Source organism: Pteronotus mesoamericanus, unplaced genomic scaffold, assembly GCF_021234165.1.
Source record: "Pteronotus mesoamericanus isolate MK-2021 breed Mesoamerican mustached bat unplaced genomic scaffold, CSHL_Meso_final contig_1, whole genome shotgun sequence".
Taxonomy (NCBI): domain Eukaryota; kingdom Metazoa; phylum Chordata; class Mammalia; order Chiroptera; family Mormoopidae; genus Pteronotus; species Pteronotus mesoamericanus.
In genome coordinates, this window is record NW_026554998.1 from 2,300,660 (window position 1) to 2,313,453 (window position 12,794).

The 12,794-nt window shown below is 39.7% G+C and overlaps 1 protein-coding gene across 2 annotated transcripts in view; it reads left to right on the forward strand.

The window, feature by feature from the left end:
• RNF216 (ring finger protein 216) overlaps positions 1-12,794 on the forward strand; it is a 103,859-nt gene that overhangs the window by 2,323 nt on the left and 88,742 nt on the right. Inside the window, exons 2-3 of one of the 2 annotated variants that reach the window (XM_054571572.1) lie at positions 5,042-5,181; positions 10,524-10,657. In XM_054571572.1, coding sequence (XP_054427547.1) covers positions 5,115-5,181; positions 10,524-10,657 — 201 coding nt within the window. In that variant the 5' untranslated portion in view covers positions 5,042-5,114. Of the gene's footprint in view, positions 1-5,041; positions 5,182-10,523; positions 10,658-12,794 lie in introns of those variants that run through there. The other variant, XM_054571498.1, reaches the window with a different exon arrangement.

A 12,794-nucleotide genomic window follows, 5' to 3' on the forward strand; every position in this document is an offset into this window, starting at 1 on the left:
AAACCTCTTCTATTGTGAAAAGACACTAATTACAGGATTTTTAGAGCCCCTTAAACTCCAGACTAATTGTTTGTATAATTATATCTAATTATGGATGGCATTTTACCTTAGTTCTTTCCTTTTTGTCAGTGTTTTTAATACTCATTGCATTTTCTTATTCTAAGTTCCTCACCTGCCTTGTTCTTCCTTAATAGTGTCCCCATCCTTCAGTCGCCTGATTTCAACATCTAGGTCACCTTTGACTCCTTTCTTTCTCTTGCCCTGATGGCTAATTATACAGAAATCCCATTGAGTCTAATTCTGTAATCAGTGTCTAATGTTGTGTTCCTCTCCTGCCTACTGTTAGCTGTAGTTCAGACTTCACTAGCCTTATTTCCGGGTTTCCTGCCACCAGATGTCTTCTACAATCTGTCTTACATATTGCAACTAGGTTGATTTTCCTAAAGCATAACTCTGCATTGCTTCCCATTGAACAGAAAATAAAATCTGAGCTCTGCTTCGGTTATTTATCGATGTTTTGGCAAACCACGCCCAGACTTAGTGACTTAATACAATACAGCAGTTTTATTTGTTGATCGTTTTGTGAGTCAGGAGACTGGGAAGGGCTCACCCGGGCAAATTATTTGATTCTCATGTCGTCGGATGGGATGGCCAGGGCTGGGGGACCCACGTCCTAAGAGGCTTCTTCACTCCCGTGCCTGTCAGAGACTGCTGGAAGGCAGGGCTCAGCTGGCCTTGCCCTGTCCCTGTGCCGTGTCAGGGCTTTCCTCGTGCTCTCTCCAACAGGGCATTTGCACGTCTTAGGTGGTAACTCTGGGCTTCAAGAGCCTGGGCTGGAAGCTGCTGCCTCTCTTAAAGACTAAGCCTGGAGCTGGCACTACATTCAGTCTAACCTATATGCTGCTACCTCTGCTAAGCGTTTCCAGACTGCCTCCCTTTCCCCAACTGGAATAGTTTTTTTATTGCACCAATGGCTTTCAACTTTTTTTTTTTTTAAAGATTTTACAGAGAAGAGGGGATGGGAGGAGGAAAGAGAGGGAAAGAAATACCAATGTGGTGTTGTCTGTCACGTCCCGCCCACACCCCCACTGCACCCCTTGGCCTGGCCCGCAACCCGGGCATGTGTCCTAGACCGGGAATCAGACTGGCAACCCTTCAGTTCTCAGGTCAGCACTCTTATCTACTGGGCCACACCAGCCAGGGTGGCTTTTTACTTTTTAGTATACTTAATTATGTGCATATTTTCTCTCATTGATGGGAGTCCAAGTTCTTTGAGGCAAGATGCATGTTGGTATAATACATTGTTTATACCATATGGCAAACCACAATAAATATTTGTTGAATTCTTTTAATGTATTTTAATTTTTAAGTGTTAATGTAAATAATACCAATTTAGTATAGAAAAATCAGAAAATATAAGGAAGCAAAAAATAAAAATGACCTTAAACTTATTACTTTGAAAAAGCCATTAACTTTTTGTTGTGTTGATTTAATATTGATGAAATATTAGTATTTAGATATGCTAATGGCATCCAAATACTGGTTAAGATGAAAAGCTAGAATTTGAATGAAAAGCAAAAGTTATTTATAGACTCCTGAAAAATATGCTAGGAAGAGACATCGCGGGGGCTGGTATGATGGGCATGTCAGCCTCTCCCAGCCTGTGCTTGACTCTGCTTTGCTCACCTTTCCCTGGAATGTTCATAGATTAATTCATTAAATTTGAAACATCTTTTATTGCCCCTAAATCCGTGTTTGCAGAAATGACAGGCCTATTTATGGAACTTACTCTGGAAAGCAGGAGCACAAAAGCCCAGGACTGTGCAGTGTTATACTAGGGACATGTGGAAGGAGAAACATGAATAGAAGCCTGAGAAGAAAATGATCGTCAGAGACAAACCCGTCTGTCTCTGTCTCTGGTCATGAGGAAGCAAAGTTGCAATTCTGAGACCAGAAAATTGCAGGAGAGCACCATGGGTGATCCCCCCCGCACCCCCCCAACTTTCTTTGTTTTCCAAATTTTCTGTAATGGGCCATACTTTAGGAATGAAGAAAATCCTGATAAACTGATTGTTGTCACTTAAGCCGTTTTACCTGACTCTGGTTACTTACGGCTGTGATTCTCACCTCCAGTCTTTGACAGAGAAAGATGCGTTTGGAGCCAGCCTATAAATCAACTGTGAGACACTGGAAATACAGCTGTGAGTAAGACATAGTCAAGGGCACAGGGAGAAAACAGCTCAAATGTGAACTCTTTCTCGTATGTTGGTTCATCCATAAAAGGAAGGGCAGTTGTTGCAGTGGAAGAGAGCATAGAACCGTCATCTAACTTTCTTAAATTTTTACAATAGTACTTCTGCTGAAGATTCTCCAGTTATGAAGTGATAAAAATATGTGCTAATGTTTAGTTTTATTTTGTAAGCATTAACTGATATTTGACTATAAACAGTAGTCATAAACATACCTTTAATTTTTACAATAAAGAGAAGAGGCAAGAACTGAAATAATCTTTCTTGGGTGGCATTCCAGTTTCTGAACTTCACTTTTTTTAAACTATTCTCCTCAGTTTTCTGATCAAGAGGTGAATAGCTTCTTGCTACTTGCAGAGGGAAAATGAAGTTTCTTTTAGAGAAGGAATTAAGCGTTACTGTGAATAGTTATACTACTAGTGAAGAGTAACTTGTAGGAGGGACATATAGTCCTCCCCGTTGTTTTGCTGTATTATCAACTCTTATTGTTAGTAAACACTGCATCATCTGTGTACTTGTGATAAGGCTCTTGTTTTATTTAATTGTCAACAGAGCTTTACAAGATAAGAATAGCTCTGTTTCACAGATGATAATAATAATAATGGTCATAATGTGACACTTGCTATGTCGCAGGCACTGTGCTAAAAATGATACATATTTAATTCAATTAAATTTTAAAATAATTGTATTCTTATTTTACAAATGGAGGAACCCTTAGGCCCAAGAGGTTAAGCAATTTACAAGGTTACTGATTCACTAAATGGTGAAGCCAGGTTTATACCTAAGCTGCCTGATCTGAAGCCCAGATGAGAGAGGACTGAATGTCAGAGGGTTGAGTGACTTTTACAGAGAAACTAGTCAGAGGTAGAAATTCCATGATCAGATTTCATTTCTCACTGTAGCTTCGGGCCACTGTATGTGCCCTTCATGGGAAATCTTGCTTTTAAAGCACCACTAGTAATTGGCTTAACTACAAGCTTGACGTTCTAACTAAATTTGATGTAAAGTCACGTTTCCTTTTGATTACCAATCTAAATTTGAAGGAACCTAGTTGTGGTAAAAGAAGAAATGAGACTTGGCTATTGCAGTTGAGTGTTCAAAATACTTAAAAAAAAAAAAAAAACAAAACATTTTTCTGAAAGAAACGCAGTAAAGTACTTGAATTGACACCCAAGCTCTTCCCTTTATACCACACTGTTTATAGATAACATGGCTGTTAAATCAAGTGAGACACCCAAACTTAATCCTTGGATTTGTAATTTAAAAAATTTGAGATACCTTTGTCCACTTACAGATACCATAAAATTCTGTTGTAAAACAATCTTGATATACAACTTTGTATTTTCTAAGTTGGAACAATGCTGATATTATTTGACTGTTAACTCTATGTAGACAGTTAATGGGAAACCAGGGTTTGGAGCTTACCTCCTCTAAAGCATGTGGTTTCTCCCAGGAAAGCAAAGAAAATTTAGGTAGAGGTGAAGGAAAATGTTGAGTGGGTAAGTTAAAGACAGAGTCTTGGAACGAAAGAGGCTCCATAGCAGTTATAATTGTATCCTTTTGGTTCTTATTTATTGATTTTCATTCTTCTAATGTTTATCAAATTAAAGCAGGAAAATGGTTCAACATCAAACTACAGAAAGAATTAAAAGCAATAATCATCTCCTCTTGATCCTCAACTGCTGTTTCACAGAGGCAACCACTTTCTCCCCTAACTCGTTCCCCCTAACTTTCCTGTTGTGAAATACAATACACACAAAGAAGTTCCACCCGAAACAACTAAGTTTAGGCCTGTGCCTCAACTTTATCTAAATGGAGTCATCCAACATATATAATACTTTATGTCTGGATTCTTTTACTCAGTCCTTGTGTTTTAATATGTATCCATGTTCTGTGTGACTGCAATGGCTTCATTTTTATTTTTTTTTGCTGTAGGTCTTAATTGTATGAACATACCATAGTGTATTTGTCCATTCTGTCATTTATGTGCGTCCCTTTCTGTTTTTGGCTTGTAGAATTAACGTTGCTGTGAACATTCTTGTGCATAGACCTGTTGCACATAAACAATGCGTTTCTGTACTACAGATTTCTAGCAGTGGATTGTGTCTTTATGGGTTATGTATCTTTCAATATAATTGATCAAGAATCAGGCCTTCAAGGGAAAGTGGTCGGGGGTAGGCAGAGACAAATGTATTTGAAATGAAAAAAGAAAAGAAAAAAGAATCAAGCCTTTTTTGCACAGTTATGTTACCAATTTACATGGACACCAACAGTGCATGAGGACTTTATCTCCACATCCTCAGTGATACTTAGGTGTTGTTTTTTGGATAATAGTCATTCTGACAGGTATGAAGTGATACTGTGGTTTTGATTTGCATTGCCCTGCTGATAAGTGATGTTGAGTGCTTTTTCATGTACCTGTTGACCGTCTGAATATTTTACTTGGAAAAAAGGGCCCATTTTTAAATTTGCCCATTTTTAAATTGGATTATTTGTATTTTTGGTATTGAATTATGAGTTCCTTATATATTTTGGATTTTAACCCCTAATCAGATAGATGATTTGCAAATATTTCCTCCCATTCCACGGGTTACCATAATTGAGTTTTTTAATTATTCCATTTTCTCCTCTTTTATTAGCTTTTCAGGAACGTGTTCATTTAGGGTTTGTTTTTACTTCTGTTTAGTGGTATTTTCACCATAAGCTTGGGATGCTTCTGTTTTGACCAGATATGTGGAAAGAGTTTTGGTATTTTCCTTGTTCTTAATGTTCCTTTTGTTCTTATTTTTCAGAGCCTTTGGAACAGATAGTCACCATGTTCAGATATTAGCAAGCACGTGTGTGCGTGCGCGCCCGCATTTGAAAATGGCAGAGGGAAGTAACAATGAAGAGGTGATTCACTTGAACAACTTTCACTGCCACCAGGGACAAGGTGAGCGGTGGTTCTCCCTTTCATCTTGCGTTTCCTCTTAGCGTTCCAGTTATGTCTTCTTTAAAATGAGCCTGTTTTGCGCCATGCAGAACCCAGAGTTGTTTCAGTTTTAGGCCTCAGAACATCAGGTGTAAATGCACTCAGCAGACTAGAATTTTGTGTCAAATGATGATACTTGCTGGCATGACAGAAGTTTAAGAATCTTTCATCACAAGTAAGATCAATAAGCTGTGCCTTAGCAGGGTAAAAAGAGCTGCGAACACACAGGCCTTGGTGCTTAAGGGATGAGGGTATGACAGCAGTGGTTGTCCTCTGTTCTTAAAGGGGCCGTGACTGCCAGGAAACCCTCCTCCACACCTGTGTGATCTGAAAGCACTGAGGCTGGTGCTGAACCACTTTTGCCCCCTCATACGATGCTTAATTTCTTTTTTGCCAGAAGATTCTGGTTTAGCCTTACAGGGAATTTCAGGACATGCAATCTTCTGTTTTACAGTTTTTTTAATTTGGGGAAATTCATTGATTCATAAAGGGAAGGGAGCTTGCATTTCTATAACTTTATTCCTAAATGCTTATGAAATTTCCTGCCAAATCCTAATTCACATTTATACATCACTAAAAGAAAAAACTTTGTGCTAATGAGTAGGGAAAGATCACTTTTTTTTGCAAGTATATAGAAGAGGCTGTACTAGGGTTTTTTTGTTGTTCCCATTGATACTATTTTGTGTTTATGAAGATGATTTTTTCCAGCAGAGGGTAAATTGTATATATTTGGCTTTCAGAGCCTTTAAAATAGAGCAAATTTTATTAAGCAAATAAATTGAAGAAAATAAATAAAATTGTTTATGCTATCAAATTATGAGTACTAAAAAGAAATACTGATTTTTTTAAGGATTTTTATTAGTGTACTATAACTTGATAGTGATTGTAGCTATAATTTATTGTGATTAAGAATGTTTTAAATCTTAGCTATAATTCGTAGGTATGAACATGTGAAAAATGATGTTATAGGTTTTTTAAAGATCTAATTGGTTTTATTAAACAGTTCATGAATTCGGCACATCTCTTCTAGCAACTAGAAGGGCGCTCCTTGGAGGCATATTTTTCTGTCAGACAAATTTCATGCACCCTACACTCATCAGGGCTTCCTTTAAGGCATGCGGAGTTGTTTTGTGTTTATTGTCTATATTAATAATTTTTATTGAGCCGTCCCCTGCAGGTCATTTGGCAATCTGTACGAAGCTATAATTTACATACAGTGAATTCACATATTTTAAGTGTATAGTTCAGTGAGTTTTGAAAAATGAATACACCCATATAACCACCACTTCAATCGTGATATAGAACATCTCTATCACCCCAGAAACATTCCTTTATGCCTCTTTACAGCCTATCTTCACCCTGTTCCTGGCCTGAGGAAATCACTGATCGGCCTTCTGTCGCTATACGGTTTCATATAAATGGGAGCATGCAGTGTATCTTCTTTGTGCCTGAATTCTCCTGCCTAACATCATTTATTTTGAGATTCATCCATGTTGTTGCATGTATTTAACATAAGTAACTCCGTCCCTTTTAGTTGCTGAATAATACCTAGAATTCTGTACCCAGTGAAAATAGGCTTAAAAATTAAGGTAAAGTAAAGGTTAAAAGTACAGGAATGAAAAGAGCATATTATGCAAATAGTAGCTAAAAAGAGAGTTAGTATATCTATATATAATCAGGTAAAATAGACACTGCAGTCAGAAGTATTAATAAAGATTTCCTAATGATAAAAGGATCAGCGCACTAGAAAGGTAAAACAATTCTAATCCCTACACACTTAGTAACATGGTGTCAAAATATACAAAGCAAAAATTGGCAGAACTAAAAGAAGAAATGAACAAGTCCACAATCATAATGGGAGGTTTTAACATGTTTCTCTCAATAACTGGGAGAGCAATCACACACAGACATTTGTATGAATATAGAATATGGAAGAGCATGATCAACAAACCTGACGTGATAGACATACACGAAATAGTATGCCCAATGTATTTACAAAAATTGACCATATTTTAAGCCCTAAAACAAGTTTCAAGTTTCAGAGGATTGAAATCATATAGATTATGTTCTCTAACCACATTGGAATTAAGCCATAAATCAATTACAAAAATATAATTAGAAAAATCCCTATACGTGTGGAAAACAGGGATGCGCTTCAGAATGACCCATGATTTGAAGAAATCGCAATGAGCTCTGGCCACTATGGCTCAGATTGTTGGAGCATCATCCAGTGGACCAGAAGGCCATGGGTTCAGTTCCCGGTCAGGGCACATGCCCAGGTAGCATGTTCCATCCCGGTTGGGGATGTACAAGAGGGCAGTCAATCGATGTCTGTCTGTCTGGCTCTCTCTCGCTGCCCCCTCCTCCCTCCCTTCCCCCTTCTTCTCTCTCTAAAAGCAATAAAGGTCCTTGGTTGAGAATTAAAAAGAAAAGTCACAATGAAAATTAGGAAAAAAATTTGAACTTCACGATAATGAAAATACAATCTGTTGAAGCTTATGAGATGCACCTAATGTCATGTTTTGAAGAAAACTTGTATGTGCATAAGAAAACCAAAACCAAATGTCATGAAAACTAAAATGCATATATTAAAGTGGAGCTGGGAAATTAATCTAAACCAGGGCTCAGCAAACTGAAAGAGCCAGGTAGTCACTGTTTTAGCTTTGCAGGTCATGCAGTCTTTGTTGCAGCTCCTGAGCTGTGTACCATTGTAGCATGGAAGCAGCTGTCGATAACACATAAATGAATGAGCATGGCTGTGTTCCAGTAAGGACATGAAGTAGCAGGTACTGTTCTACATTGCTGGCGGGAGTATAAATTGGTGCAGATAATTTGGAAAGTTGTTGGGCACTGTCTACTAAAATTGAACATACGCTTTTCCTATGACTCAGCAAAGAATGCACTCAATTGAAATGAGTGTACCCAGAGACATGTCCAGGAGTGTTCATAACAATGCTGTCCAGAGTGTCCAAGGCCAGAACCAACCCAAGTGCCCATCTACAGAAGAATAAATAACGGTCTAGTCACGCAGCGTGTTACATCCAGCAAGAGAACTACTGCAGCATGTGAAGGCGTGGATACGTCTTAGACATGTTGTTTGCAAGAAAGCCAGAAACAATAGCATATACTCAGAAACAAACAAAACTAGTCTGCAGGGTTAAGAGGCTCCCAAAGTGCTGGAAGTGACCTCAGTGATGGTGGTCGCACAGGTGTGGACTTTTTGTATTAAATTGTGAGTTACACGCTTGGTTCATAGATTTTGTTATTCTTTAATTTTTTAAAGTATATTTTTAAAAGCTACTGTGTTTATATTTGGTGTTTGGGGAAGTACCTTGTCACCCACTGGGCTTCACTGTAAGGTGATAAATTTCAGGCCACCCTTTTCATCGGGTCTTCGCCTTGGGCTAGTGCTATCATCTGAGAGGCCGGCAGCAGAAGGCAGCCAGGTCTTACCCATTACCCTGTTTCCAAGGCATTTCTTTCCTCCTCGGCCTGTACATGGTGTCCAGGGCCTCTGTGCCGCAGAGTCTGTTTAGAATGGGCCTCCACAGGGTGGCCAGGTGAGGGGCTTGGCAAGGTCTCTCCCCAAAATCAACAATAAAGTTAGCCACCATTGTCAGAAACTACCTCTTAAAGACCGGAAACAACCAAAGATATACAATAATTGAGACCATTTGTTCAGGAAAATCCAGGATTTTGCGGCATGACTTGGGCCACTTCTGGTTGGCTCCCCCTCTTGCGGGAGGCTGGGTTTGAGCCTTGTCCCCGTGGCCGGAGCTCTGGCCATCTGTTTGGGTCTCTTGCCAGCTCTCATCTCCTTTCCTCTTTGTGTACTTGCGGAGTTCTACTTGAAGTTCCTTTACTGTCACTGTAGTGGGGCTTCAGGAGGTGGTGATGATAATCACTTGAATTCATTCTGCCAGATGTCACCAGAAGTCCTGTCGTGCCCTTCTCAGGCCCTCGGTGCAGTGGGTGGTTAGATTTTATCTGTCTACTGCTGTGCTGGTAGCAGTGGACTTGACATCAGGCAACTTGTACTGCATGTCAAGTACTATAATAAACAGGCATTTTATGTGACCTTTCTCAACTCGTACAATTGCTCGAGGTAGGCACCATTGTTAACCTTTTTGCAGTGTTGAGGAAATAGACGTTTAAAAAAGTTAGGTAACAGCGGAAGGTAACTAGCATGTGGTGCAGCTGAGACTGGAACCCAGGCCGCCGGCCAGAGAGCACGTAGACTTTCCTGTTTCAGACGGCCTGCGGGCCCTACCTGCAGCTCTGCTGCAGGACTGACGCGAGGCCACGGGTCGCAGGCTGCTCTGCAGGTTTCCTGGTGCCATAAAAATACAGGGCAGGGCAGCAGCAGGCTTACGGTTCCTTGTACGGAAAATAGTGCAGTAATTAACAGATAAGAATACAGGAATAAATTGTCCTTTGTGTACCCACAACTGTAAGCCTACTTTTGCTACACTCTGTATGTGAGGCCTTAACCGTGAGAAAGAAATGACAGATTTAATGGAGGAATTTCAAAACTTGTAATGTGAGGCCTCTTTCTTTTTTATTCTTAAACTTTCTTTTCTAGGAAAGTTAATGCATTTTCTCTTCATTGCCCATTTTAGCTTTAAGAGTTTCGTGGACAGGAAAAAAAATGAATTTGTGTTATCCTGTAGTTCACATCCAGCACGATCTGTTTTCAGACAAATTAAAGGAATTTAGAGACCTTGAACAGAATTAATACATCTAGATGTTAGTTTAGCTCTAATTATATTTAAAAAGAAACTAGAAAAGTTAAATTGCTTACTCATAGATGCTGTATGAGTGTTTGGCTGAAACACTGAAATATGTTTCTATAAATGATACTTAAGGTTTAGGTCTCAGTTGAGCAAATTTTAATATTTTAAATATTAAACAGATTTTACTATCTTTGAATGAAACTTTTTTCAGACCTATCAGCTTGAATGACAGTGTTTTATTCCGTGGGAGGATTAGAGATGAAATGGGAGGCCATGATTTCACTTTTAAAACATTGACAGATTTCGTCAACAGATTTCTCTAGCCTAAGAAAAAGTTGATAATCTTGAGCATAGTAATTGCCATATTTTCTCAAGTGATTCCCAAAATGTGTTATTGGTAAAGATCAGCATGAAAACATAGTTCTTACTGCTTAGGTGCATGTGCCACTTGAGATACTAGTAACCATGAACTTGGCTTTAGACTTGACCCCTTGTGTGCCAAAGCCAAACTAAAGGACTGAATGGGATCGTGCCTCCCCCCTGGTAACAGTGTCCCCTGCCTACTTCTAGACTGGATCAGTCTCAGAGAGGGACCCATCACCATATCTGATGACTCCGATGAGGAAGGAGTTCCAATGATGGTCACCCCAGCCCCTCCGCAGCATGACGAAGAGGACCTGGATGATGATGTCATCCTGACAGAAGTGAGTTCTCTTAAACGTACCATGGTGGGGCGTTGTTCCAGGGTAGCGACCGATTGCTCAGCCACTTCAGCAGTGGCACTGTGCCGTGCGGTAGGGCCGCTGAGAGCGCTGCCTGTGCTGCACGGGTCGCGCCCTTTGTTCGCACGTGTTCTGTGTTTCTGAGAGCAGCCCCCTTCCAGCCTGCCTGTGTCCCCTTGCCTTCAGCAGCTGTGTGTTTTTGTGTTTCTGGACTTAACTCAGCTGCACTGTTGCTGTCTGACTGTTCCCGGACCAGACCACGCTGTAGGAACTACTGTGGCCTTGTAGCTCATCTTAACGTCAGGTGGCGTTCTTCTCCCTTATTGCTCCGCATTTTCAGAATCATCCTGGGTATTTTTCTGCTTCCATTTTAATATAAATTTGAAGAACAACTTTTCTAATACAGACAGATAGACAACAAATCCTATCGTTATATTTATAGAACAGTTATTATAATACTGACCCTTTCTAAGATCCATTTTTGTCGATTGAAAAGTCTGTTGATTCTCATATATTAAGTTCATACTCAGTCACCTTATTTTTATTGTCTGTAGTCATTATTTCATTTGACTTATAATTCCTCAAGGGGGGGCAGCTTATTTATCTGCAAATAGTGCTTACAGTTTCTTATCTAATTATATTACATGATACCTCCTCAAAAATTGTGATAGTAGTAATGGGAATAAGAAAAATAGCCATGGACATAAGTGGCTTTTTTGGGTGAGAAAGCATTTTTAAAATTACGCCAAGGAAGTAGCCATCTACTTTGTCTCAGGTTTTTATTAGTCAGTGTAGAATTCTATTAAATTCTGTGTATTCATCTCCCAGTTTAAATAATGTTTTTTAATATATTTTAATTCTGTATACATTTTTATTTTTTTAATATTTTTAAATTTATTTTTAGAGAGAGAGGAAGGGAGAATAGAGAGAGAAACACCAATGTGCAAGAGAAGCGTGGATCGGTCGCCTCTTCCACACCCCCAGCTGGGGCCCACCGCCCAGGCCTGTGCCCTGATCGGGAATCAAACTGGCGGCCTTTCGGTGGACAGGCCAGTTCTCAGTCCACTGAGCCACACCAGCCAGGGCTTAATTCTGTATACATTTTTAAAAACACAACAGTGTGTTTTGTTTTATACAGTCAATATTCACTTGGCTTTCTCCAAACTTTTTTTAATCCTAACCTGAGGGTGTATATATTTATTGATTTCGGAGAGGAAGGAGGGGAGACAGAGACAGACATTGATGTGAGAGAAGCACATTGGTCGATTGCCCTCTTGTACATGACCCGACCAGGGACTGCACCCGCAACCTAGGTATGTCCCCTGACTGGGGGTTGAACCCACAACCTTTTTGGTGAATGGGGCGGCTCTTCAGCCAACTGAGCCACCCATCCAGGGCTCTTTGTAATAATTTCTAGTTCTCTGCTGACATTCTCAATCTAGTCTTTTATTTCCTTAAGCATGCTGAGCATGTTATTTTAAAATCCACGTGTGGTAACTTCACTATCTGAAACCTCTGTAGGTTTGTCTCTGTTGAATGTTACCTCTCTCAGCTTGGTTTTCTGTAATGTTGCATCAGTTTCTTATATGCTTAGTTATTTTTTATTGAATGATAGTCATCATTGTATATGAGGAATTTGACATCATAGATGACATTATCTGTCTTCAGAGAGGGCCTGCTTTTTGTCTCAAAGCAGGGTCAGGGGACCAGCAATTGCAGGTTCAGGAATTTAACGTATCCAAACTAGGGTTCTGTTCCTGGGAGGTCCAACCTGTTTCCAGTTTACCCGGGTTTAGTGGCAAAGCCCTTGGAGGACTTACGCTAGAGCTTGAAAATTACCAGAACCCTTCCCCATGGTGAATTCTGAATTCCAGTTTTTGTACCCTCAGCTCCTCAGTAAAGATATCAAAAGTTACGTTTATCTCATTCTGTAGTCAGGTCTAGAGTTGGTGGAGGCACCTGTAGGAAAAAAAGGACTCCAACGTGGGGCTCATTTTGCTGTATTTCCTCTTGGTTCCTGTGCCCCTGTATCTGAGGCCTTCAAGTGGATGTTTTGGTTTTGGTTTTACTTTGATTTTTTGATTAGTTTTTCTGCTTTTACTCTATTGAAGGGTTTATC